The sequence below is a fragment of the Cervus elaphus genome, chromosome 16, assembly GCF_910594005.1.
Source record: "Cervus elaphus chromosome 16, mCerEla1.1, whole genome shotgun sequence".
NCBI lineage: Eukaryota > Metazoa > Chordata > Mammalia > Artiodactyla > Cervidae > Cervus > Cervus elaphus.
Window position 1 is genome coordinate 10,055,538 of NC_057830.1, and position 27,946 is coordinate 10,083,483.

Consider the following 27,946-nt stretch of genomic DNA (forward strand, 5'->3'; position numbering starts at 1 on the left):
GCCCTGGTTCCTGCCTCCAAACTTGATGACTGCGGACCTCAGGGAGAGAATGGCCCTGGTTCCTGCCTGCAGCCTTGATGACTGCGGACCTCAGGGAGAGAAAACGCTCTCAGACTGTTGCTGATGAGCGAGCAGAGCGGCGCTCTGACTGAATGTGTCCTGGGTGGCACCTGCTACGCACGGGGTGCCCAACACATGGTTTCTTTTTCCCTATTTACTTCACAGGTATGTTGAGCAGAGTAACCTGATGATGGAGAAGAGGAACAACTCACTTCAAACTGCCACAGAAAACACACAGGCAAGAGTTTTGCATGCTGAGCAAGAGAAGGTAAAGAAACCGGGGAGAGAAAAGCCCAAGTCAGGATGTGTAGAGCCAAGGAGTGTGTCCTCTGTACCTACTTACCAGTTGGCTTTTGAGCAGAATTTTTGCCATTGTCGGGAAGAGAACTAGAAATCTCCCAGCAGATTTTTAATATATCTACCATCCAGATTTCTGTTTTTAAAATACGTTACAATTAGTTGACTCAGAAGCAATCACTGATCTTAATAATTTGGTTAAGGTGAGGATTAACACAGTTTATTAGAAAGGAATCCTAATTCTGCTGAAAAAATCAGCAACAGCTTCTGTTACGCCACGTAACATATATTTATTGTGAAGTTTGACGTTGTTTAAGGAAACAGTCCTTCATCTGTGTCTGCCAGAGCATTTTAAAGTACTGCTGTTTGACTTGAGTCAGCTCAGAATTATGTATTTTGACGTGTTTCTGAAGTAGCTGTAAGGAAGACTGCTGAGGGTCTTGGGTTGCCTCCTGCTGGTTTGGAAGCCCCCTTCCTCCTGTCTTTGCTGCAGTGACACTGTTATCTGGAATGAGTTCTTTCCTGTTTGGCCTCTTCCTCATCAGGTGGGAGATCGCAGCCCTTCATCTGCTGTTTTCTCAGAGGTTTAAGAAGTACTTTATATTTTGTATTTGAATATTTTTGAAAACACAAAAAGTTAAGTGGGATGCATTTTATAACTTTACACACTTTTTCACATTCCAGTAATGACAAGGATTGCTTTCTTGGATCTCATTGCTGTTATTCTTTATGTTCTCTTAGCTAGTATCCAGTCAAGTAGTAATATTAATAATTTTAAAGTGGACACCTTATCCTCAGATAAGCAGTGTTTTGCCCAGTCCAGTCTTGACCCTGAATCTTTCCCGTTGCTACTTGACACCACCCTTTGTTTGTCGTGGCTGAGTCCGAAAGCCTGGATCCCCACTCCCCATGAAGTCTACTTTTTTTTACTATTTGTCTTTCATCTACTTTTATTTGCTTTCTCTTTCCTAACAAGGCACCCACATATCTTATTTGTTGTGGCTGTTAACTATTATTCAGGTCTACAGTTGATTACATAACTTGTTCTAGATCAGTGGTTCCCAAATACTGGTTTGGCTGCCTCAGAATCACTTAGGGAGCTTGATCAAAAATACACATGTGTAAGCTTCACTAGAGATTCTAACCCGGCATTTCTAGTTGACGTCTGAATCTCAGCTTTTAGAAAGCTCCCCTTGATTCTGAGGCATAGCCAGGTCAGAGGCACCGCTCTTATCGGTGATTTCCTTTGCCACAGTTTGTGGAGGTGGCAGCTGCCACACCTTTGTTCTTAGCAAGCTCACTGCGTGATTCCCATGCTGAGAGTCAGCGGTATGTGTGCGTGTGTGTATGTATTCCAGTCAAACTTTGTTCACAAACATAGATAGCAAGCCAGTTTGACCTGCAAGTGATAACTTGCCACCCCCCTGAATTAGCTAACTAATCCACCCAAATGTTTATTGATAAACTCCAAAAGTATCTGGTACGATACATGAACCTGGTCAGTGCTCTACTCATAAGACTCAAAACAGCAGGGATAATAACAAAAACAGTACTACCGGCCTGTTGTTTGGTCACTAAGTCATGTCTGACTCTTTGTGACCCCATGGACTGGAGTACCAGGCTTCCCTGTCCTTTACTATCTCCCAGAATTTGCTAGAAGTCCTGTCCATTGAGTCAGTGATGCTGTCTAACCATCTCACCCTCTGCCACCCTCTTCACCTGTCAAAACACCTCCTCAGTCCCAGGCACCATGCTTTACACAGATCTGTTTGAGGACATCTCCTGGGCTGAATGTCACTGTTCTTGATGAGTCAGGTACCGTTTACATGCTTCACGTGGTCTCCTTTATTCCACTAAAACTTTTCAAGCCTAGACTCTGCCATTTTTCTTTTGATCCGCTTCTTACTTAAGAGTCTCCCCTGTGATATCTCTCTTAAATGGAAATAATCAAGGTCCTTTCATGCCTGGAGGTACTTCTCTGCCTGCAAGCACAGTTCAGAAACCTATGGTTATATGCTCAATGAATATTTGGTAAATGAAATTATTTTTCTCTATGGCAGTATTAATATTTCCACATAAAACCATGGAATAATGGTTAGAACTGGAGAGAAGTTACAGTTCATCTAATTTAATGTTCTTTTCCAGAAGAGTAAGCTGAGGCCCAGGCAGAGTAAAAGACTTGCCTGGGGTCTCACCTGCAGCCAGCTGTGTACTTTTTCCTTTGCCAGATGGCCATCTTTCTTCAGTACCATGTTCCTCCTCCTATCCCAAATGCTTTTTCCCTTGTTTTTCTGAATTCTTGGTTCTTTCTTGTCATGGCTTTCTTTTCCCAGCTCTCCATGTCAGCGGTGGAATTTGATCCCAGGTGTGAACCAGGGAGCTGTCCTATCCAATGTGTAGGTTTTTGATATTTTCCTTTCTCACTTGATATTGCAAACCCTTACTTAAAACAGTCATAGTTAAATACACACCCACACACATGTGCACACAGATGCACATACATATATATATTTATATATAGTCACACATTTTTTTCTGATTACAAACATTGCATCAGTTTCTTCCAGGAAATACAGATAAGCAAGCATAAAACATAACTCACAAATAGTTCTCCCACTCAAAGATGCCCTTGTGCTCAGATTCTTTGCAACCCCACAGACTGTAGCCTGCCAGGCTCTGCAGTCCATGGGATTTTCAAGGCAAGAAGACTAGAGTGGGTTGCCATTTCCTGTTCCCGAGGGATCTTCCTGACCCAGGGATCAAACCCACGTCTCCTGCATCTCCTGCATTGGCAGGCGGATTCTTTACCACTGAGCCACGTGGGAAGCCCCACACTCAAAGATAATTTTTATGCATATCATTCATCCCTTCACGGTTTTTGCTATGTGTGTGTTTGGGAGAGAATATTACTTTTCTTGCTTGTAAGAGGCCTTTCTCTGCTGGGGCCTGCGTCAAGAGCTTTTGAGTGATCTTCCATTCTGCTTGTTCTTGGTGAGAGTGAGCACTGCCTCTCCTCTGGAATCTGTCCCCTCCCGTAGTCTTAGCTGTTCCGAGGTGCTATGTGAATGGCCTTCACTCTGATGTTAGTGAACTCTGGAGCTACGATGAATACGGAGGTCTCTGAGCATTGTGTTAGTTCAGCTTCTACCAGGCCATTTGGAAAGGACAGTGAGTAAAACTTATTCTACTTGTGGCAAATGAAAACCCTCTTCTGTCTGGAAATTCAGGCTGCCATTGTCCTCTGTGTTTAACAGATGAAAATGCAAGGCTGCTGAACAGCAAAAATAAGTGTCTTAGAGCTCACTCTGAAGGATGTGGTTAAAAAATTTATGCGGACACTTACTAAAACCATAAGGGAGACTTTTGTTCAAGACTGTTGCTATAGATGGGAGCTCTGTGGTGGCCTCCAGGTTAGGATTCTGGACTTTTACTTCTGTGACCTGGGTTCAGTCTCTGGTCCGGGAACTGAGATCCTGCAAGTCACAAGGTGCAGCCAAAAATCAAAAGACTCCTGCGATAGGTACGAAAGATTGAACTCATCTCTAAACACAATAAGGGCAAGAGAGCAAGTAGGAAATTTACAGCCAAGGAGCAGAGTGAGAGGGTCAGTGGATGGAAAATTACTAAGAGGAGAATCGCAGGAAGGGGGATTCTTGCTAACGACAGGCCAGGGACTTCGATAGCAAAGGTTGGGATGCAGAGCTGTGATCAGATATCAGGGGTGGAGATTCTCTCTAAACTGACACAGCAGGATTCCTGCTAAAACTGGGCTGGTCCGACCACAGACGGTGGGGAGACCACGGCTGAGCTCCCTGCGGCCCTGGCTTGAAGTTTGGCCAGAGAGAGAGCCTTTGCCCATGGACACTCAGATGCGCATTCATAGCCTATTTCTTTTTATTTTGTGTACAATTTGTTTTATTTCCTCCACCTTTCAGAGAGCCAAAATATCAGATTTTAAATGTAAGCTAGAAAACTGATTAAGGCTTTGGAATAAAGTTTAAAACTGAGGTGGGCACAGTGACCACCCTAAGAAGGGACAGGTGATACCAAGAAAGTAGACAGCAGTAGAAACGCACGTGAAGTACAGTGGTCTAGGGAGGAGCAATGGTGGTAGCAATACAGTATAGAAAGATGATCCAACCCCAGATACACCCTGCTGCCCAGGAGTCACGACCATCGGAGCCGTCACGCACTGCCTTTCCTGTCATCTGATTTCTCCTGTTTTTTACAGGAGCTCGTCAGTTCAGGTGAAATGAATGTGGTATTTGTCATTTGTTTACCATTCCTTTCCACTGACCATCCTTTCATTTCCATCATTACCCTTAATACACAAAACCTAGCAGATGATTTTTCAGGGCGTCATTTTGGTTTCATCAAATGTTACTTGAGAATATTTAGCTCCTGTTTAGCCAGCACGAGCACCATTTAAAATGCATTGAGCAGTCAAAGAAGTTGGGAGTGTTCCTTTCTTTTATTACCACTGTTCTTCCAAGAACCCCCAACAGTTACTCTGACGTGACTGATCTTTATAGTACTATTAGTAGCATAGTGCTCAGGAGAAGTTATAGACTGAGAAGTGGATTGCCATTGAAAGCATTCAGTTTAAAAAATTTTTTTTTTTTCAGTTTAAAATTTAAAATACTCTTTTCTTCATCTTCTTCTTTTTTTTTTTTTTTAAGATTGTTCTTTATAGGAAAACTAGAAAATGGCAGGAATACTATTTTTACAAGGTAATTCCCAGGTCAGAGACCTTGCACATTTGAGGGTGTGATTTTGATTCATTGCAGGTTGAAGGTGGCCTTAGCTCTCTTCCTACCCGTTCAGCCAGCACAGAGTATGTGAGGTTGGGGCATCACCATGTTTAAAGTGATGTCGTACTTTGTCGCTTTTCAGGCCAAGGTGACGGAGGAGCTAGCTGCTGCCACTGCACAGGTCTCTCATCTGCACCTGAAAATGACGGCCCACCAAAAGAAAGAAACGGAGCTGCAGGTCCAGCTCACGGAGAGCATGAAGGAGGCAGACCTCCTCAGGGCTCAGCTCGCCCAGCTGCAGGCAGAGCTCTCCGGTATGCCCGTGTGGAGGGGGCTGGGACTGTGACCAAGTCAACGTAAGGAATTACACTATTTCCTTCCTCTCGGTCCATTTGACAGAAGGCTTATGAAGGTTATGAAGGATGAAGCCAAAAATTACGGTGAACCAGTATGAACCTACATGACTGTTTGACATAAATGACAACAAGAGAACTGACCATCCATTTAGTGGCCACTAAGCGGCCACAGTTCTGCTTTGTTTGGTCAAGTGTTCAGTATCTTTGGCACTTAGGATTGGCCTCATAGGCCTTGAAGAGATAATCTAACGTGACTAATCTAACTGAGGGGTTCCTCTAAGTTGTGACTCAGTAGAGGCTTAAGAAGAAGGTGCTTCTTGCATTGGCTGCCTCTTTCCTAGAGGATGGATCGCAGTCTTTCAGCCTGACACTCAAGGCCCCTCCAACCTGGTTTATTTCCTGTTATGTTGCTTAATTCTTCGTAGCTCTGGGCATACTAGCCAGCCTGCTGCTTCAGTACATCCTCTTATTTCTTGTTTTGCTTTTTATCCATACTGTTCTCCGGACTTGGTGTGCCCACAATCACCAAGATTTACCTCCAGTTCTCTCCAAAAACTGCCTCTTTCAGAAACTTCACCCGTTTTATCCCCCTAGAATATTTGATCTCCTTTAAAATCTTGCATCTCTGAGTGCATTATCATGACCATTTTCAGAGTTAGCCTTTGATCAGCAGTACTTGTGTGTCTGTTTTCCCTTCTATAATGCAAGCCTCTGAAGGGCAAAAATGATGCCTTGCTCATCTTTGTAAAGTCCTTCCCTTAGTACTAGTTCAGTGCCTGGCACAAAGGTGCTGCTTGAGACATGGTGAAAAGCAGATTCATGAAGACTTGCATGTTGATTCATCCACCGCCTTGTGTAAAAATGTAGAAGGCCCAGATGGGTCCAGTGGGTCAGGTGTGGCAAGAGCAGTAGCAGTTTTAGGAAGAAACAAAATTCATGTGCCCAAAAAGAAAGCTAAAAAACACTGATGTCAGTTGTTGAAGTGATACCTTGAAGATAAATCCTTTTCTTTTAGAGCATCACTTGAGCACACTTGAGGGAAAAGCTTAGATTCGAATGTCATACTGATATCTTCTTTCCTGTTTTCACGGTGCCCTGTGACAGTTACCTTGAGGGTACCATAAAGGTCTCAAAAGTTTTCCAACAAAATTAATTTTGATGCATTACATTTTAAAAATTGTTACTATTTTCTTATTGAAGTATAGTTGATTTACCGTGTTTTACAGTATTGTGTTAGTTACTAATATACAGCAGAGTGATTCAGTTATACATATATATATATATATATATTCTTTTTTCCATTATGGTTTATCATAGGGATAGTACCCCTATGGCACAGATATCCCTCTGTGCCATACAGTAGGACCTTGTTGTTTGATATATTACATTTTAAGTATTCCAAATAGCTTTATTTGAGAAGGAATGTTTAGAAAACAGACTGTTGATGGAATGTCCCAGCTACCAAGAAAGTTGAGAATATCTTACCAGGCATTGAGAAAGGGCCTGGACCACTACTAAACAAAGATCTCAATGTATTGAGTCCAGTGTGTTGAGATGATGACTGACGTGGAATTGAAGGACTGATACATTTCAGGGGTGATCTCTGACTGCTTGGCACACTCCTCTTCCATTTTGTGTGTGTTGGAGGTGACCTGTAGGTGCAGAGATAAATATGGATGGGTGTGGAAGTCAGTGAGTCAGTTTATGACTTGATAAGCCTGTTGCTGGTCAGTGAGGTGATGCTGGAAGAAGTGAGTGGAAGAGGCTCGTGTGGGAGGGTTGGAAGTTGAGAGAACGTGGTTTTGAAGGAGCTGTCAGGATGCCGTAGAGCCCACGGCAGCTCTGGTTCTACAGCCAAGCCTTTGTGCTGTCATATCTCAGAGCTCCAGGAAACCTCCCAGCAAGCGCAGTCCAAATTCAAGAGTGAAAAGCAAAGCCGGAGACAACTGGAACTCAGGGTGACCTCCCTGGAGGAGGAGCTGACTGACCTGCGAACTGAGAAGGAGTCTCTGGAAAAGGTAATCTTTTCATGTGAAGTTTCTCTGTTGTACCCAGGTGGCCAGAGTGGGCTGTTTCATAAACATTTTTATTTTCCTTTTAAAAAGTACTGTAGCGTGTACTCACTGTAACATGCAAATAATACAGAAAAGTATAAAATAAAAAATGAAATTTATGTTTTCCTCTTCTCTGCACTAGAGGCAAGAACTATAAAAAAATATATGATTATTCTTCCAGATTGTTTTCTTTGTATATAATATATACATGCGCATAGCACGCGTATGTGTTTGTATAAAGTATATGTATATACATATGTGTACACTGATAACATTTTTAATAATAATGTGATCATATTTAATACTTTAAAGATTGTATTGCGGCCATTATACTAATAAGAATGAGAGCTTTTTCATTCTTTGTAACTACTTCATAGTTACGAATACTTCATAGTATTCTGCTGCAAGGCTGAACCATAATTATATTTAACTATTCACCTGTTGATGGATATTTATGTTTCTAACTTTTCACTGTTTCAAACATTGCTTTCATGGATATCTTTGTACTATATAACTTTTTTTGCAAATTCATTTGAGCATTTCCATAAAATAGATTGCTTGAATTTGAATTGCTGCATCAGAGAAAATTCTCAACATTTAAATTTTTAAAATAAATATTGCCAGATTATCCTGAAGAGTATGTTAGCTTACATTTTCAGCGCTGTGTAAGCAAGCCTATTTCTCCATTATTCTTCCAATTCTGCCTGTATAAATTTTTACAATATTTCATGATAGGTGAAATATGCTTATCTTGTCTTTGGGTGTATTTTTGTTAGTAGTAAAGCTTTCATATATTTAACACCTATGTGTATTTCCTCTGTTATAAACACTATTAAAGTGCTTATCTTTTGTCAGTCATAGATGTTACAAATATTTTTCTAGTTTGATATTTTTAAACCTTATTTAATGATATCTTTTGTTATTTTATAAATTTAACCCTAGGATAATACTCACCTCATTGAACAAATTGGGAACATTTCTGTCTTTTTCTATATTCTGGTACAGTTTAGATATGAAAAGAGCAGCCTGTTTCTGAGCTTTTAATAAAACTCTCTAGTAAAGCCCTTTTGGCCTAGTGCCCTTTGAGAGGATAAATCTTGGTCTGTGCTTTGTTTCTTCCATAATTTTATCAGGTTTTTTAAAAAAAGTTCTACCAATACAATATTGTAAAGTAAAAAAAATAGATAAATACAACTGAAAAAAGTTCTTTCTGATTTTGAGGGCTGTTTCAGTTTTTCTTTGTTCTCAATACTCCTACAGTGACCATCCTTGTAACACATAATCTTTATGATCCACTGCTTCCTTAAAATAAAGTCTAATTTGTGTAATTTCTGGGTGTGAGTATGTATTTTGAAGGTCCTGTCGCAGAATTGTGACTTCCTTACCAGCAGATTGTGAAAGTATCTTATTTCCCTGTGCACCTACCGCTGGTAAGATGTTCCTCATCTCTTAATACAGTGGTAGATGAAGCTCTTCTGGTTTACCTTCTTATTGTGGCAGTTTTTTTTCTTTCCTGCCAGTCGTCGAGAATGTTAAATATATTGGGGAAACCAAATTGAAAAAATGAATTGTTTCCATTAACGAAGTAAGGACCCAGTGATGTTAATAACTCCCACCACCATCACCATCTCCATTTATCTTCTCCAAACAACTACAGCTGATGACAGTTCTCTTGTTCCTAAGAACCTCTCAGAAAGGAAAAAGAAGTCAGCCCAAGAGCGCTGCCAGGCTGAGGAGGAGATAGACGAAATTCGCAAATCACACCAGGAGGAATTGGACAAACTTCGACAGCTTTTGAAGAAGGCACGGGTGTCCACCGACCAAGCAGCTGCAGAGCAGGTAATGGGAAACTGAAGCACTTTGGAAACAAAAGGGAGGCACGAAGGATTCAGAAAAGCTTCTAGTTTCTTCTTGATCCTTTCAGATGACATTTCTAATAGTTGATGCTCTAACTTTGGACAGATCTTATTATAAGTAAAACATGAAGGCAAAAGTCTTCCAAACATGACAAGGCCAAAGTCCTCACCCACCAGACCCCATCCCTTAGGCATTGTCCTTGAAAAGAAGGGACTTATTTAGGTAATGAGGCAGGGAAATCAAAGGTGGTGGCAGAACACAGCTACTCTCTAGTCATTTGACAGCAGTCTTTCTTTTTGTAAGTTTCTGCATTCATGTTTATATGTTTTATGTTCTTTAGTTAGAGTGAATTGGTGTCCTCCATTTGATCATCTGTGGAATTTTGGAGAGAAATAAGTTTCTTCTGTTTAGAAAGGTCTAAGGGTCCAGATCCTGAAAAGTATGATCACATTATGGCCCTGGGGACCTGTCTATAGACAGTCACCCCTTTATCTGGTTGTAGTACTTTTCAGAGTCCTGACAACCAAGGTCTTCCAGATGGTTGTTTCTCTGCTAAATCTGGGCTCTTAACTTTTTTGCCTTGTTAAAGATGGGGTTTCCCAAGATGCAGTTAGACCCCCCAGGATGCAGTGATTACTTTCTCTTGGCAGCTGTCTCTCGTACAGGCTGAGCTGCAGACCCAGTGGGAAGCCAAGTGTGAGCAGCTGTTGGCCTCTGCCAGGAATGAGCACCGGCAGCAGTACCAGGAGGTGTGTGCACAGAGAGACGCCCGTCAGCAGCAGCTGCTCCAACTGGAGGAGAAGGTGAGTGTCTTCCCTTGGACTTAGGCAGCCCGGGCAATTTAAGGCAAACAGGTTGTTCAAGTCTCGTCGATCCTTTTGTACCCGAAAGATGTTAATCACTTTTGAAAACAGAATCATACTTGTTCAGCTCTCTAGTTGATCAGTCATATTTCACGTACTCATTTGGGATGACGGGTCACTGACCTAGAAAAAGAAAAAGCAGCATTCATGTTCTGGATTATGTTTTCCATTATAATTTGATCCTCCATTTATTAAGCAAATACTTATTGAGTGCCAGCTGTGTTCCAGGCACTGTGTTAGGGAAAAGGCTTACAAAGAACACTCCTCAGGAGTCTCACAATCAAGAAAGGGAGACTGAGAAACAGAGATAAGCATTAAATGCTGTGAGGCCCAGAAGAGGAAGTGCCCGGGGGAGCAGAGGCAAGGAGGGACAGGAGCTTTGATGGGGGGAGGCCGCAGGTATTCTGGGCAAAGGCCCTGAGGTGGGCTGGAGCACGCGTGTGCTGGGATCATCTGGCGTAAAACGAGGAAGAGAAGGAGGGGTGGCTTAGCACCGTGTATGGAAGTCCTCATATCTGGAGGTCGGTTAAAGTATCCAGCTGAAAATCTTCCACTCAGAGGTGAGGAAGGCAGTCTTGGTGCTGACCGTTCATATGTCTGTGTGACTAGGGTGATCAGACCCTTCCTCCCATTTTTCATCATATTCTTGACCTAATTAGGAACAAGGCAAGTGGCCTTGCTGGGAAAGAGGAGATGAAGTGGTGAGTTGGGACTGAGTGGTGAGGAGATGAAGTGCTCTGGCCTTCATCTCCTCCAGGGTCAGCAGGCCTGGGGTGGGGGTGGAGGGTGTGGATGTCAGCAGGCCGACATGAGGTTGACACTTAAAGCTTAGGATGCTTCTGCTCCTCCTGGGCGTCCTGACCTTCACCTGGGAGTCTAGGTTCCCAGGCCACAGCCACAGCGTGTTTGTTTTTGCAGTGTTCAGCCCTCCAGGCCCAAGTCACATCCCTGAGAGAGCAAAATGCACAGCGCATCAAGGACCTAGAGGGCAAGGCCCAGACATCTGGGGTCGAAGCCACTGCTGCCGACCCCGCAGAAAAGGTGAGCTAGCATTTCAGAGAAGTGAACCATGTTCTATAGGGGGATCATGTATGCATAGCAGGCCTTCAGAAAGAAGTGTCTGTCAGTGTGTTGTCGTGAGCTTGTTTTCCGATCCACCACCATCTGACTTAAGTCAGAGTTAACCCATTGGAACCTGTCTCTTTGGTGGCAATCCCCAGAGAGCCCCATGCTGAGGTCTTGACAGATAAGGGAACTGTTTCTAAGTCACAGGAGAGGAGTGGGGAGCATGCCAGCCTCTTCTAGCCACTAATCCTCATAGCCTGTGGCGGCTCCAGTGCTGGCCTCAGTGGGAGGGTGGCGTCCGTGGGCCGTCTTTGAGAGTCTCAGGCACACACGCCGCAGCTTACCCGTCCTTCCTAGCCCTTCTGTCACGTGCTGCTCATTATTCAACATTGTCCCCTCCACGGGTCAGCCTTCGCTGTCTCAGTTCCTGACCAACCGTGCCCCACTGCAGAGTTCTAAGAGGGCTTCATTTAAGCCTTCCAGACCTCGCTCTGGAATTTATTTATTTAACATCTAATTTATTTGGTGTGCCGAGTCTTTGTTGTGGCATGTGGTATCTTGTTCCCTGACCAGGAAGGGAGCCCGAGCCCCCTGTGTTGGGAGCCCAGTCTTAGCTACTGAACCATCAGAGCGAAGCCTCTCTCTGGAATTTACATGCATCCCTTAGTCTCTTGACTTTGGCAGCACACATTTTGATATTGTTTCTCTCTCCTCACGTGGTCGTGCAGGTCAAGAAGATTATGAACCAGGTGTTTCACTCCTTGCGGGGAGAGTTTGAGCTGGAGGAGTCTTACAATGGCAGGACCATTCTGGGGACCATCATGAACACCATCAAGGTACAGCCAGCTGTCATTTGTTTCATTGAGATGGGTATCTCATTGCCTAAGTGCCGTCCAAAGGATCCTGAGTGAAAAATTATTCAAGATTGTTGATCAGTAACTAGGATGTCTGTACAGATATGGGCAGCCTCTTTTGAGAGGAAGAAACAAAGGCATTTGTACTGAAAAATAACAAACAGAAAAACAGAGTTACTTGAACTCAGTGACCAATTGTGTTAATAGGGACTAAAGAACTAGGAGTGCCTCCATTTCTGGTCAGTGATCCTCTCCTCCTTCTTGGCTTTTGCACAGATGGTGACCCTTCGGCTGTTAAACCAACACGAGCAAGAGAAAGGAGAGAGCAGCAATGAAGAGGAAGAGGAAGCAGAGGCGCAGCCTCGGACCCCTTCGGGACAGTCTCGGGCACCCTTGGACGGGGCGGGGCAGGAGCCCCCCGCAGTGCTGTTGGCGCGGGTGGTCCAGGAGGATGCCCCGCTGTCTCCTCAGGGCTGGCCCTCTCCCCAGGATGATGCACAGAGAAGGGAAGGGGAGCCTTCAGAAACGGAGGCGAGCTCAGAGATAAAAGCACGCTCGGTCCCTCCCGAACTGGCTTGCCTCCCCTCCCCAAGAGCTCTGGGGCCCCCAACTTCAATTCCCCCCAGGCCTCCAGGCCCCGTAGCTGTGGACTCTGAGGGCGGGGAAGCACTGGGAGACGCCCATGTCAGGGAGGAGGAAAGCTCCACGAGACTGTCCCCGACCTCAGACCCCGAGAAGGTGGACTCACTGGCCGTGAGGCCTGAAAGTCCAGGAGGAGAGCCTCAGCCTCCAGAGCTCCAGGAAGACAGGGATGTCACAGGCTCGGCTGCTCCCTCCCAGGAACCGTGTAGCACAGAGGCAGCTTCGGCCTCCGTAGGAGCAGCACCTGGATCTGAACACGGTTCTCAGCATCCCAGGTGTGTCCCCTGAGCAGTTTCAGGAGCAGGGCGGCTGCCTGTGGAAGTTGTGTCCAGTTTTTCCAGGATGGGTGATTCATCCTCAGAGACTGGCTGGCTGGCTGAATCACTCATTCATTCATGTATTTATTCGGTATCTACCATATAATAGGCTCTGTGGGAGTGTGGGAGGCAAGGTGGAGTTGGTTTTTGACTTGAAGAGCTTACAGGCTATTAGGGAAGACAAACAAATGCTTATACAGTTGACCTTAAACAACACAGGAGTTAAGAGTGCTGACCCTGTGTGTATAAATTTACAGTTGGCTCATTTCCAGATTCAAATGGGGTCGCAAAGTGTCAGACACGTCTTAGCAACTGAACATCCCCATACTCACCCAACTGTAAATCGTGTTTATTGAAAAAAGCCTGTGTATCAGTGGGCCTGAATGGTTCAAACCTGTATTTTTCAGGAGTCAACTGTATGTTATAAATGCATGTTAAATGCTTTCTAAACAAAGAAAGAATCAGGGTTATAATAGACAATAAAGGGGGACTTATTCTTCTTTAGGTAGGGTGACTAGGGAAGGATTCCAAGAAGGTGACATTTAAACTGAGACCTGAAGGATGGATAGGAGCCTTCTCTGCCGAGAGTTGGCAGGAGCATTTGCAGAAAGCAAGAACAGCACATGCAAGGCCCTGCGGTAGGAGGGATGTGACACAGTCAAGGAAGAAGGCACAGTGGGTGGGAGAAGAGTGGTGGGATGCCAAGGTTGGAAAACTCGGTAGGAGCCAAGTCATGTGAGATTGTGTTGTCACTGTTAGAAGTTTGGACTTTTAAGTGCAGTGAGAAGCTGTTAAGGGGATTTAAACACAGGAGTGACGTGACTGATTTACTGGCTTTAAAAGATTGCTCTGGCTGTAGGTTATGGAGGGAGTCGAGAGTGCTGGGGGTGAGTGTGGAGAAGCGGGGGATTCCTGGGCAGTCACCACAGCTATTGGATATTTAGCCCAGAGCCTGTGGGCATTGTGGCCTGGGGCAGAAACATTTTCCTATGACTTGATTTTCCTGATTTTTCTTTCAGCCTCTCTGAGGATGAAGAGGATGAACTGTTTAAAGGGGCAGCTCTGAAAGTTCCGAAGCCCAAAGCACAGGCTGAGGAGGAGGATGAAGACGAAGTGGTAAGGAACCCCCAGGCCCTGCCAAGTCCTCATGCCGCCGCCCCCTGGGGGCCCCTCCCTGCTGGCTGCAAGAAGAGGAGGGGGGTCTGCTGGTGGCCCCCGCCCTGGGCTCTGTGTTCAGGGCCCTGTGCGAGCAGGCTTGGGGCTGGGAGGGAGCGGCTCTGTGAGCCTGGTGGGGATGGGCAGATAGCACTTTATTCTTGAAGAAGGATCCCGGTCTCCACTCATGCAGCAGTAATTTCTACTTGAAGACAGTTGGGCTGCTTAGTCCCATATTAGAATGCTAAAGCCTCAGGTTTCCGGACCTCAACTCGGCTAGGGTGTTTTGTTTAGTATTGGAAAGGACTGTGAAGATCTCCTTGTCTGGCATCTGCATTCATAGACAGACTGTGGTTCAGAAGGATGATTTACCTAAAGCCACAGAGTGAGTTAATTGTACAGTTAGGACTCAAACCCCAGGCTCCTACTCAGACCACCTGTTTCTGAGCCTTTTCTGCCTCATCAGCCTGCTTTCCGACCTGCTGCCTTGTTCTGTTATCACCGTATCCCTGGGCAGAGAATGGGTTAAGTCCGATAGTGTAGGCCTTCCCTGGTGGCTCAGTGATGAAGAACCCGCCTGCCAATACAGGAGACACAGGGGACACGGGTTCGATCCCTGGGTTGGGAAGATCACCTGGAGTAGGAAATGGCAACCCACTGCAGTGTTCTTGCCTGGGAAACCCTGGCAGGCCACAGTCAATGGGGTCACAAAGAGTAAGACACAACTTAGCAAGTGAAACAACAGCAACAACAACTGGTAGGGTAGCCTCACTTTACCGAACTCCAGAGTTAAGGCCAGAAAGGTGATCTGCTGATTAAGCCTGGATCAGAACCCCGTTTCTTGCATTCCTGGTCCCCATTGTGCTAAGTTACAAGCATTCTTGGCTCTCCCTAGGACGTTTGACTGTTGGGATAATTTCACTAGGGTAAAATGTGGGTGGAGAACACAGATCAGATTCAGACTCAGTCCATCCCAGGAACAGAAATATGAGGTGAATGGGGGCAGATTTTCTCCCCTTTTGTATCCACCAAAATGGATTTTGCCTTTTGCCAGACCTTGGGAAAATGGCTGTGGTGGAGCTGGGATCTGGCTCCCGTGCACCAGAACCCTTCTCTCTTGCCTATGTTCCCCGGGAAAGCACACTGGCTCCTCCATTGGCCTTTCTTCCCAAGAATTACATTTTCATTTGAGAGTTCTGAATATGAACAAAAAGCCAATTGAGTATCTCAAGTGACTGCCCTATGTATGGATGGAGTTTTCTGACTTTAGCAGAACATTATTGGTGTTAATACTAATGTCATCAAGTTAATGTCTATTTTTTGGGTACTCTGAAAACTATAGACATTTAATCTTCTGCCAGTTCAGTGAAGTGTAGGCACTTTTATTCCATTTTGTAGAAAGAAGGCCACGACTCTGGAAGATCAAATAGCTGATCCAAGGTTACATAGCTGGTAGATGCACACCAGAACCTCAGGTGGAACAAAACAGAAGCAGTGAGCCACATTTTAAGATCCCACACCATCAGAATTTAGAGATCACTTCACTGATGCCCACAGAGAGGTTCGAGGTCTGTTAGTTGGTGGTGGAGGTGGAATTAGCCCAGGGACCTCTGAGCACATCACACTGCCTTCCTTTGGCTGGCCCTGGGAAGTCCGATCCTGGGCCAGAGTAGTTCACCAGAGCAGAAGGTACCTTACTTAGTAGAGAACACTCGGAAGTGCCTATCTCCAGCATCAGTCCCAGCAACCCACAGGATTCTCCCTGCCAGTCTAGAGGGAAAAGGCCAGAGGCTCAAGTCACGAAAAGCGGGGAGAGTTTTCTCTGACTCGCTAATCCCCCTCATCCTCCTGCCTGGTGGGAGGGAGGGAGGGAGGTGCCAGCAAGACCGGGGTGTGAGCCTGTGTCCCTGGGTTTTCTTCATCTTGGGATTCTCCACTTGGTAGGGTGGCCAAGACTTTAAATTCGACTCTCTCTCAAATGATGAGCCCATGTCCAGAGCCAAACAGGCTACTGCAGGCCACAGCAACGTTTTTTTCAAATGTGACTGTATTCTCCCCAGCTTCCTTCTTCCTGTGTTCTCCGCCCTGAGGGTTGCTCTGCTTCTCTGTCTCCTTATCCTGCTCCCCCTTTCTCTTCCCACACGAAATGTATCAGTTACCACATGTGAGAAAACCTGTCCAATCAATACACGTGTTTCTCAAATAAATGACTAAACGAGACAAACAAAAGTTGGTCTTCTTGTCTCCGTGTTGAAAGATTGCCTCCCTTCTCTGACTGCTTGTCTGAGCTTTTCTGGAAGCCTGGGGTTTGCTGGCCTCAGGGTTCGTCCCTTCAGTTAAACCCTAACCAGCAGTCTCCTTTCCAACCTGGAGCCAGGAAAGATGCTGATCGCTTCATCTTGCACCGGCGGGAAGTCCATCTGGTGCAGGGACAAGTGAGGACTGACTACTCTTTCCTGTCTTGTCAGAGCATGAAGGGACGCCCGCCCCCAACACCCCTTTTTGGAGACGATGACGATGATGATGACATTGACTGGCTGGGATGAAGACCCAGGAAACCGGTGCAGAGGTTTCTCTACCCTTCCCTAGGCATGATTTTGCACAGCCAGCGCTGGCTTTAGACGAGCCACGGGGTGAGGTGAAGGTGAGCATGCTGAGGACAGTAGTTCCGATACCTGAGCTAGCCAACCTCCGAGCCCCCGCCTGCCCAGGTGAAGCAGCGTGAGAACCTGTCTTCAGAACACTGCGGTTGGCAGCAGCCCGCCCTGGTCCTGCCTCAGAGTCCCCCCTGGAGAAAGGGCTGGGGGGCTCCCCTCCAGCAAGTCCCTATGAGAGTCCTGCCCTCTCCCAAGCTTTTTATTCTCTGAACTCCCAGACTGACCTGCCTCTCAGTGCTCAGCTGTGTCCCAGCACCGGCACTGTCGCCTGCGGTGAGGTCTCCCTGGCAGAACTGGTGGAGGGTAAAGTACCCCATCTAAATAAACCCAGGTAACAGCCTTGCCGGCGGTACTGGGACGTAGATCTTTTCTCTGCCTTAAACCTGATACAAGAGGTCAATCAATATTTGAAATTAACAAAACTAAAATAAATGTCTGCAACGAAACCTGACTCAGGCTTTGGGGGTGAAATCGAATCTGGTTCCGAGAGCAGTCTGTGCTCTCTGGGAACGTGAGGGTAGGGGTCGTAACAGATCTGGGTTGGTTAACATGCATGAAAGCACTGTGACATTTTCCTTTGGTACTTCACCCTGAACTGTGAGGCTTTCCCAGAAAGCCACCACTCTGCTCTCCCAGCATCCCGGCTCCTTGCGGGCTCAGGGCAGCAGGGTTAGGACCAGTCCTGTCGTCCACGGGCTCCTGCAGGTCCTCCACCCTAGGAAGCCAGGCAGAGAAGATGGAGAGGGTCCCTGTGTCCTGTTGTCATCCATCAGGGATGGCCCCCGAGAGACTGAGTCTTCACTTGAAGGGTGGCTTCCTTTTCCTCTGATTCCAGGTCCAGGACTAATGCAGGGAGTAGCAGTGAGAAAACACGCATGGTCATTTTATTTATTCCAGCATTTTCCAAAGACCGTGTAGGCAGTCTTTAAAAAGTAGAGTAACTTTAATAAAAACGTTCCCTGATTTAAAATGTTTATAAGATAGGAACCCAAGTTCCATTCCATCTCACCTGACAATCAGATGTATCCTTTTTGATGATAGCTTTGAGCCTGTCTTCCATTTGTGGGCCTGGGAGGCAGTAAGAACTACCATTTACTAAACTCTGTTGTTTAACAAGTAGGCGCTGTTGTGGGGGACTTTACCCAGACTGTCTCATGTCCAGCGGCCCTCCAGAAGATATTTATCCTCCTTTTATAGAGGAGATTGAGGCCTAGAGAGGTGAAGTCACCTGTCTAACGTTACACAGCTAGTAACAGAACAGGGATGCAAACCCTGGCCGTGGGATTCTGAAGCCAGGCCTCCCGGCCGGCCCAGCAGCCTTTGTCTTGGGTTGAGGGAGGCGGGCAGTGCTGTGTGTCAGAAGTACAGGCTCCTGGGCCCCACCCCAGGCCCCCTGAAACGGAATTTTCCGTCCTGTTGGGGTGAGATACACACAGCATAGACTTTTCAGCCTCCACTGTCTGCGTTCACACCCTTGTCCCACTGGATGCCGTGTGGCCGAAGCCAGTTCCTCTCTCAGCCACAACCCTCATCTGAGTTGATGAGCAGACTCCAGGCCAGGGAGCCTGACCACTTATTAGCTGGGTGACTGTATTTAGCTGCCTTAGTGTCCTCATCTCTAAGACAAGGACAGAAATACTTTCTACTTTATTGTGGGAATTAAATGAGTTAATACTGTAAAGTGCTTAGAACACTGCCTGTCTGGCACATAAGTTTTATATAGGTGTTTGTTAAAAACAAAAGTTCAAGCAGAGAAAATACCACCTTTTGTGAGCTGGCTCTGAAAACAGTTGAAATGCCTACTTAACATGGCCATATAATCCATTTCTGTGGACAGTAGATTTTTTAAAAAGCCCTCCATGCTGTGAAAGCCTCAAATGTATTTAAAGAGACCATCAAACTAAAGAGGCTGCTGGTCACCTATGGAGATTATCTCAGCGGTGCCTCAGGGCAGGGGAGGGACCTAAGCTGGACACAGAAGTGGATGCCTGACCATCCAACTACAAGACTACAAATCTTAACACCTGTTGTGACACTGAGCAGCTTCCCAGCTCCCTGCTTATGTGGGGAGAATACACCGATCAGTACTGAAGGCGTCACATACTATACTTTCTGTTTCAGCTCTTTCTTACTGTAAATTTGAAAAAGCGGCTTTAATATATTTTTGCTTCTGCCCTCAGGGAGAGAAGGTGCTAATAACAGTGCCGACATGGGTGTTTATAGTCCATGTGACAGTTCTTTTTCTTATGGCAGGTTCACCATCATTATTTGTTATGTGAACAGAAGAATGACTTGTTGACTAGGCTGGCATTGAGGGTGTCTGCTGAGGGAACAGCATTTCAGGGCTGGGTTTTGTGGAGCAGAGTTGTCTTCATGGGAGACAGACAGACTCAGGCCTTGGACAGCCCTACTCAGCTCCTGCAGGGTTCTGTGAGCTTGCTGTTTGAAAGAGGAGAAACAAAAGACAGTCACTGACTATTTAAAAATATATATTTATTAAAATAATTTCTTTTTTATTCTCAAAGCTTCAGACCATCTTTCCTCTAGCCCATGAGGTACTTGAGTGTAGACATTACAGTAGACAGCAGTGCTTTTCTCTCCCTGGGTCTCTTCTTTCTTTTTCTTTAAAGCGAAAAGGTTCAGTATCTGAAGAGCCCCCCACCTAACTCTACTCATGTAAGGCTTTGGCTTGATGGCTGATTACATCTTCAGTCGATACGCCGTATGGCATACTCAGTATTTGAACGAAGCATGTATCCCCACCAGATCACTATGGGTGAGCAGTAAGTAATAAATAGAAAACATTAGTATTGAATATTACTCAGTGAATTCTTGGTTTTGCATTAGGAGGAGGATCAGGATAAGATTAAGGCCACGAAGAGCTCCCCGACACCTGAAGCCATGTAACTATCACCTTCCGGTAGGCAGTGCCATCCCGTGGGAGGAGCTCACTGTATTCGGAGGGTAGGTCACAGCCCTGGTAACGATGCTGCTTCTTGGCCTTTAGTCAGCTGTCACTTGCTCTTCCCCCAAGGGAGGGAAAGGGGTCCCAGCAGGTGCTGCCATGGTTATGAAATCTGCCGCCAGGTTCTGGTCTCCACCCTCCCTCCTGTCACAGCAGCCTTCTTAAAGGCACAGAAAGACTTCGCCAGGGCCCTCTGCAGCCTGGCTGAGGAGCGGCAATGGCCTCAGAACTCCAGGGAGCAAGTGCTGGCTTCAGCTGAAAGTTTCCAGGAGCTGGCAGTGCCTTGAGAACAGCCAGAAGAAGAAACAGGAGATGTGGGTCGGGCAGTTCAAGGTCTGGAACGAGGCCCCAGGTCTTTCTAGCCTCCAGAGCCCTCACCCTCAACCAGCTAAGTCATGCTGAGAAGTGGGTAGGCTAGGTAGTAGCCCACACCTGAGCCCAGGACCACGCCGAAGAAAATCCAGGTGTTGTAGGACATAACTGCCAGCATCATGAAGTAGCCAACGACCACCTGAGCGACATGGAGCAGAGACTGGCCGAAGTGACACAAAAACCACCTGGATGAACAGGAACGCCGAGTTAATGCCGGCAGTGAGCCGGAAGCTAGGAGTTGGTGTCAGGGAGCAGAAAGAGCAACCGAGTTACAGGACTAGCCTATTTATAATTCGTATGCTTAACCCAGGAGAGATTTATTTTTAAAGAGACATGTCAGAAACCAGTGATAGAGAAGGGAAGAGGGACTTGTATAAGGAGTTTGGGATAATCATTTCTCCACCACATTGAGCTCTGAGCTTCCCGGTACCCAGGGCAAAAGGGGAAAATGAGATACGTGATCAATCACATCTGACAAAGGATAATACAAAATCATCAGTAAGGCAGACTTTTTTCCCCCTGAATCAACTGTGAGCTGTGAAAGCAAGTATTACAATGGGAAGAGCATGGACCCTGGTAACAGATTGATTTCCGGCTCTGCCACGTTCCAACTATGGCTCAGCGCAAGCGTCTTAACCTCTCTGAACTGAAATGTCCTTATCAGTAAAACATGTGTTGGTAAGGCCAGTATGAAAACACCTCCCTTGCAGCGGGTTTGTGACTGTTCAAGGCCCCACCCTAAGGAGCAGACAGACACAGTTAGCACAGCCAGAGCTGCGGAGAGGGCAGAATGGGGATCCCCAGTGGCTATCAGAATGGGGTGGGGAGGAAGGAGCAAGAGGTTGCCCTCTACCAAGCTGGTACGCTGCTGACAACAGTTTTTATCATTTGTATAGGAAGAGCTGCAGGTACCATCTTGGGTTTGGAAGCCTTAGTGACCTAAGAAAACCCACTGAGGTTTGGGGGTGGGCTGAATAGACACCCTTGTTGCTGAACTGAGGCTTGCACCGGAGTTAGAAAGATTGGAGCCTCCCATGTGGCTGTTCAGAGAGCTCCAGCCTGGGCATCAGGAGACCTGGTGGTAGTCCACGTCACTGCTAACTAACTGGAAGCACTTGGGCAAGTCCTGGTCCACCCCTGGGCCTCAGTTCCCTTGGATGAAGTGGGGCTAAGTGTCCTGTGGGTCCAGCCTGCCTCTCAAGGTGAATGTGAGGACTCTGCCCGTTCCCCCACCCCGACCCCACGTCTGTTACCTGAGAGGGCTTCTGCTGACAGGCAGGGAGTCTGAGCTTGAAGAATCCTGGTCTGCCTCTTCGATAAGCTGCTGGCTGGTGGGGATGGACAGGTTCATCAGGGCCTGGTGGAGCAGCCTGGCTTTGCCAACCTTGATGCTTTCATACAACACCGCCAGAAGCAAGATGACCAACACAGAAAGGGCCATGCCTGTCGAAGGAGACCGAGTTACAGAGCCCAGCCGGGCAAGTACAGCCCCTTTCCGGCAGCTTCGCTGGGGACTTGGCACAAGGACGGCAGGGCACCGCCCACCCTCCCTCTGAATCCATTCCTCCTCCGTTCCTCTTGCATCTTCTTCCCCACTCTTGCTGGGCTCAGAACTCCTGTCTCCCCTTCCAGCCCATCGTTGGTGGGAGTGGCCTGCTGGAGTGTAGCTTTGAGCTCAGCAGGAAAAGCCACGTGGCAAAGCTGGGGGGTGGCGGGGAGCATGCCCACCGGCCCACCGCCCCAGCTGCACCCCTGTGGCAGCACTGTGCGTCCTCGGTACATGGTGCGTGGGTTCCCTCTAGTTCACGCAGATCTACCTTATTTCCGTGGCTTCATAATGTCTGTGGAAGATGAGATTCTCCAGAGATGGCCGCCTCGCTCTGTCCCACCCCACACGCTCTTCTTACGGTGTCAGCACTCCCGCCATCAGGTGGTGGGAGCTGTTCCCTCCCCTTTAGTCCCAGAAGACCTCTGTGACTGCCTCAGCCAATAAAGGTGGAAATGATGCTTACTTCCAAAGCTAGGTTTTAAAAACTAGGCTTTTTTTTTTTCTTTTTAAACTTGTTCTCTCTTTTTTTCCCCCTACCTTTTTCTCTTGGAACACTCACTCTGGGAGCCTAGCCGCCCTGCCACAAAGACCTCAGCCAACAACCCCTGCTGAGGTCCTAGCTAACAACCAGCATCAATTTTGATCAGTACCTACAGTGGTGGGCGTTTGGGCTTCTTCCAGTCTATTTTTATTTATTTCATTTTATTTTTTGACGGTACTCAACACAACTTAATTGAATGAATAAATTAAGAACTAAGAATTGACACTTCCAAAACACAGCAATTTTTAAATTGTTATATTTTTATTTATTTATTTAATTTATTTTTTAATTGAAGGACAATTGCTTTACAGAATTTTGTTGTCTTCAGCCATTTAAATTGTTTTAAATGGACCTGAGCTCTACAGAATTGGATTATTCATAATCTTTGCCTTTGCCACTATCATTGTTGATCTAAGAACAGTCCTCTTATCACTTTTATTTTACAATCTGCCTACCAAGCTAGAGTTAACAAAATCACATGTCCTATTTCAAAGTGACTTTTTGAGAAACATGTATTATTTCTATTAACAGAGGTAATAACAGACTTCGTAACTAAATAAAGCTACTCGACTAGGAAACAACACATCCTGCTCTGTTTCTTTGTTCCTTGTATTATGTTACAATGCCTTTCATAGTCTGTTCCCAGGTTTTAGGTAGGTATATTGTGATCAAGGCAATCTCCATCCATAGGTTGCCAGCAGAGATTATAAGCCCAGAAATTAAAAATGGTGAAAGGCTGAAGAAAACAAATATGAGTCAGGTCTAACACATATAGGGGGAGAAAGTATTAAAGAGCTGGAGAGAGAGAGAAGGATCAGAGAAAATGGGCAGATGGGAGACGTGGACTCCTCACAGAGACAGCTGGATCCCTGGCGTGAACAACGCTCTGGTCTCAGCAGTCTATTTTTAACATGTAAGTACTTAAGTGGAAACACAACTCCATCATGAATTAGTGCCCGACTCTGCCTTTTCAAGTCAAAGGAATATTTGTCTCTTTCAAATTTATGTCTCATTTGAGGTCAAAGGCTGCAGCAGCTACTCTGGGCTTCTGAGCTGAACCCTGTATGAAGGAGGTGCTAGGAGGCAACAAGAGGACCTGATCTAGTTCTGGTTCTGATGCACACCATGTGTCCCTGGACAAGTCTTTCCCCCTCTCTGGGTGTCAGTTCCTTCCCCTGTAACAGAGGGGGAAGCTGCACCCTCTCTGGGGCTCACAAAGAGCCCTTTGCAGTCTGAAGGGCAGAGATTCCAAATGGAATTACAAATGCAAAGTTACTGCTCAATATTTATGCAAGAAGAGTCAGGCTCCCTAAAATGTCCACAGAGCATAACAATAATGAGAACCTGGGTTCCCACTGCCTGGAGGTACAAGTCTTCTCAATCTACAAGTCTGGGCTTCCCAATTCTTACCTGTAGGACTGTGGACGCTCCAGAAATCAAAGAGAAGCACTACCTCATCTGAGAAGATGAAATGCATCTGAAAGAGAAGGGACTGCATCAGAGGGGACTTAGGGCAGTGGAAATCATGTTCCCGATCGCTCTCCAGCAACCTCTTCTAAAGGCCCAGGAGAACAAGGTCACTGGATTTAAGTGCTGGAAAGGCCACTGGAAGCCATCAGAGCCAACTGAAGCCAGATAGGGCAGGGGATGGCCCAGGCTCCCACGGCGGGCGAGCAGAGAGCTAGGACTGAGCTGGCCTGCTCCAGGTCGGGGCTTCCTGGTGCCCCAGAGGGTGAAGAATCTGCCTGCAATGCAGGGGGCCCGGGTTCGATCCCTGGGTTGGGAAGATCCCCTGGAGGACGGCATGGCAACCCACTCCAGCATTCCTGCTTGGAGAATCCCCACGGACAGAGGAGCCTCGCGGGCTACAGTCCACGGGGTCACAAAGAGTCAGACACGACTGAGCGACTGAGCAAGCACAGTTCCCGGTAGAAGGAAGGTGCTTGGGGTGCCCAGCCTCACTGGACCAACAAGTCACAGGGCTCCCAGTCATGCTGAGATGACTCCTCTGTGCCCTTGAAAGCCAATGAGGACGTGCTAGACTGAGGAGTGACTGCCTCTTCTTATCCCCAGGGCCCCAGCCAATCTGCAGTGTTTATCATGGATGAGCCCAGGGGCAGCTGTCTTCAGTGCGTACTACACACCTGTTCACCCAAAATTCACTAAAGAGTTGCTGAGCCTAATCCTGCGCCCAGCATTATGGAGACAGGTTAATGTGTCTGCCCTTGATGGGCTCACGGACTTGTGGAAAGAATGAAGGTAGAAGCAAAGGGCACGCAGCACCTGTCTGAAGGCTCTTCTCAAAGAGCAGCTGGTCCACCCTGCGTTCTGGGTGGCATCAAGGGCTTTGCATATAATATCTCACTTCACCACAATCTTCCGTGTGGCAGGACCAATTAGGTCTATCGTATGAGAAAGAAAACAGGGAACTGGGCTCTGAAAAGTAATTGTCACAAAGCTAGCATTAATAAGTTGGCAGAACTGGGATTCAAACCCGAGTCTAGTTAGATGCCAAAGCCCCATCCGTCTATGCTGCCTCTCAGTGACCAAGAGAAGACAAGATGGGAACTGAATGGGGATTCTAAATGCCTGCATCAGGCTTAATGACTGTTTGGCAAGATTAAAGCCAGAGAAATCAATCAGTTCACACTCTCAAGGAAGGGATGTTTCCCTCTTGTCACCAGGTAAGACCTCAACCAGCAGAGGCACCGTCAGTGCCCAACTATAGCTAAGCAGATCCTGGCTGAGTTGGGATCAGTTGGTGGAAGACTTCGCCTTCAAAGACAATGGCCAAATATTAGAATCTTCAAATGCCAGAGTGTCCTCAGAAAATTTTTTTTTTAATTGAGACATAATTGACAAATAATGTATTGGTTTCAGGTGTACAACATGATTCCAATATGTGTATATTGCAAAATGGTCATCACAAGAAGTCTAGTTAACATCCATCATGACAATTACAATGTTTGTTTCTTGTGGTAAGAACTTTAAAGATCTACTCTTAGCAACCTTTACATCTATAGTACAGTATTATTAACTAGTCGCCATGCTATTATATCTCCAGAACATTTTCTCAGAGAATTTTTACTCCCCTGGTTTTCACCTTTTTTCCCCACAGAACACTGACAAAATCTTCCTTGTAACTCCACGATATAAAACACAGGTGAAGAGGGGAGAGAGGTCTGAGCTCTGCTGAAATTCAATGTGAAAAACATTGATCTGGTCCAATTCTAGTCCCCTAGTTCTAACCACTTCTCATTTGCAGATGGGTAAAAGGAGTTCCAAAAGGGGAAAGGATTTGTCCAAGACCTCGTAAGATGAAAACTGAAACCTAGACAGTCTTTTAAAAATCATGTTGAATAATTTTAAAATAAAGATAGCTTTTATCTCCCTAATATGAAAGTGATACTTGCTCAACAGAAAAAGCTGAAACAGTACCAAAAAGAAAGTAAAAAATTATTTTGAGTCCTACTACCCAGAGATACCCTGTGTCACGATTTCAAAAAGAGTATCAGTTGAGGTGGCAAAATGTTCACAAAAAAAGTGATATGCAAAAACAAAAGGTACACGTAATCCTGTGAAACTACATTTACACTGGAATTGCACTCAAGGAATTTCAGAAGCCTACAGCACCGTCTCTGCAGGTGGAGTGAGGTGTGGCGCCTTGACCCCTACTCAGAGTTCCTTTGACAAAGCAGTTGGCATGACTGGAATGTCCCCTGTGGCTAATTAATCAGGTTCCATAACTGGGTTCCTTCTGTCATCCTTAGGCTTGGGTCAGCTATCTCAGGGACCCCAAACAGTTTTCGCAGTAGACTGGAACACCCCCAAAAGCTGTGCTAGGGGTGCAGGTGCTGGAGATAGACAAATGAGACAAGTGCTTGGCCCCCAAGGAGCGAATGTCTGTTGGGGAGAGGGAGTGAACAAATAGGACAAAGGGGTGTATGTATTCAGCAAGGGGGAGGCATGAGCTTGGGGCCGGGGGCGGGGGGGCGGTGCCCGCAGCTGGGGGTACTGGGGACGAAGATCCCTGGAAGACGTCTAACCCAGCCAGGGAGGCAGGTGGCTAGGACGTCTTCTGAAGCAGGAAGCAGCCGAGGGAAGATGGACAGTGCAGGTTTTCCAAGCTGCAAGTGTCCCTACAGAGCATCCACCCCACCGGGGAATGAGGGGCCCGAAGGAGGGACAAAGACTCACCTCTCTTGCCTTTTCACAGGAGAAAAAGATTCAAATCTGCACACCCTGACTTGGAGCTGCAGTTTTCAGTCAAAGAGCCCCGTGGTCAGACACCCAAGGGGCGGGCCTCTCATACAGTTTCACAGCTTAGGATAAACCAGGGCCTCCAGTAGCTAAATTATCAGTCTGGTTCAGGGCCCCACCCTGCGGGGAGGGACTATGGGGAAGAAGACAGCAATCACGGGACTTGTTTCTTCTTTATTTTCTCATTTGGAGTTACTCACGCTTTGAGAATCCCAAGGAGAGAGGAGCCTGGAAAACCACCGACCATTGCCTCGCAAAAGAGTCTGACACTCACTACATAGCAACTGAACAGCGACAACAAACACTTCCAGAAAAGCGCCCTCATTTATAAACCAAAGAGTTTAGGGCAGATTAAGGTCCCAGCCCTGCCACTGCCTGGCTGGGGAACTTTTCATATAAACCCTTCCCATCTGTTTCCCCTTTTAGAGGGCCGTCGGGAGTTGGGTGTGTGCGTTTGACTAAATGACCTGCGTTGGCTTCCTGAATCTTCAATTCTATGACATTCTTCCTGGAGGAAGAAAACTGTGTACATGATTTATTCACAGACCGAAGAGTTTTGCAAGCTGTCATTCTCTCCAGCCCAGGTGAACTCTACCAAGAAAACTAGTTTCTCTGAAACGCTATTTCTAACCCAAATGTCAGAGGATGGAAAGTGGCAAGGTCTGTTTGTTTGTTTGTTTGTTCCCCCAAAAGAATCAGATCACGAACTTGAGAAGGCAGGGAACCGCCCCGGGGGTGTGTACGCGCGCCCAGACGCCGGCTGAAATGCTCCGAGAATTCCCTCCTCATGGGCGCCTCCCCGCAATCTCCTCCAAGTCACCGCGCCCAGAGCAGGGGGAACCCCCAGCCCCCGACTGTCTTCACGCAGCGCACCCCGACCCTCATCCGCGCCACACTAGCGCGTAGTGACTGCTAGTCAAGCCGGACTGACTCCCAGCAGGAGGAACAGATAGAAAGAAAACCCCAAAGCCCCGGGCAGCTCTCCCCTTCCCGGTGTTGACACTGCTGCCAGCACACTCCCTCACCCGCCCCCTGCCAGCGGCGGCGGGCACCGCGGGATGCCCGGGGTCGCCTGCTCGGGGGTCCCTGCGCCCACCCCGCGTCCGCTCCTCCAGGAGGCGCCCGGACTCACCGCCATGGTGAGCGTGCTGGGCGGCCGGGCGCCGGGGCCGCGTCTGCTCGCTCGGGACTGGGGCTCCGAGCCCGGACAGCCGCCGCGCTCGCGACCGGGGCTGCGCGGTCACGTGGTCCGGGCGAGGCGCGCGCGCGGGCGCCTGGGACTTGTGGTCCCCACAGTGCTCCCCGCATCCTCGGGCGCACCCACCGGCCGG

The 27,946-nt window shown here is 47.0% G+C and overlaps 2 protein-coding genes across 8 annotated transcripts in view; one reads left to right on the plus strand and one right to left on the minus strand.

Annotated features, from left to right (window-relative positions):
* The window catches only part of FKBP15 (FKBP prolyl isomerase family member 15), a 56,118-nt gene extending 38,739 nt beyond the window's left edge, over positions 1-17,379 (plus strand). For 4 of the 6 annotated variants that reach the window (XM_043927795.1, XM_043927791.1, XM_043927794.1 and 1 more), the window contains 10 exons: positions 226-328; positions 5,251-5,422; positions 7,346-7,482; positions 9,202-9,357; positions 10,026-10,178; positions 11,157-11,279; positions 12,032-12,139; positions 12,434-13,074; positions 14,136-14,232; positions 16,740-17,379. In XM_043927795.1, coding sequence (XP_043783730.1) covers positions 226-328; positions 5,251-5,422; positions 7,346-7,482; positions 9,202-9,357; positions 10,026-10,178; positions 11,157-11,279; positions 12,032-12,139; positions 12,434-13,074; positions 14,136-14,232; positions 16,740-16,817 — 1,768 coding nt within the window. In that variant the 3' untranslated portion in view covers positions 16,818-17,379. The remainder of the gene's footprint in view (positions 1-225; positions 329-5,250; positions 5,423-7,345; positions 7,483-9,201; positions 9,358-10,025; positions 10,179-11,156; positions 11,280-12,031; positions 12,140-12,433; positions 13,075-14,135; positions 14,233-16,739) is intronic. The other 2 variants (XM_043927792.1, XM_043927793.1) reach the window with 2 other exon arrangements.
* Positions 17,380-19,400: 2,021 nt separating this feature from the next.
* Positions 19,401-27,863, minus strand: SLC31A2 (solute carrier family 31 member 2). Of its 2 annotated transcripts, XM_043927808.1 has the most exons (5): positions 27,748-27,863; positions 26,553-26,748; positions 23,766-23,832; positions 21,519-21,708; positions 19,401-20,450 (listed from the first exon to the last, which is right to left on the minus strand). In XM_043927808.1, exons 3-5 carry the CDS (start codon positions 23,830-23,832, stop codon positions 20,282-20,284), a joined length of 426 nt encoding a protein of 141 aa, XP_043783743.1. In that variant the 5' UTR covers positions 26,553-26,748; positions 27,748-27,863; the 3' UTR covers positions 19,401-20,281. The 2 variants fall into 2 exon arrangements, with proteins under 2 accessions (XP_043783743.1, XP_043783742.1); XM_043927807.1 differs by lacking the exon at positions 26,553-26,748 and having other exon boundaries at positions 27,748-27,855.
* Between the last annotated feature and the right edge of the window lie 83 nt (positions 27,864-27,946).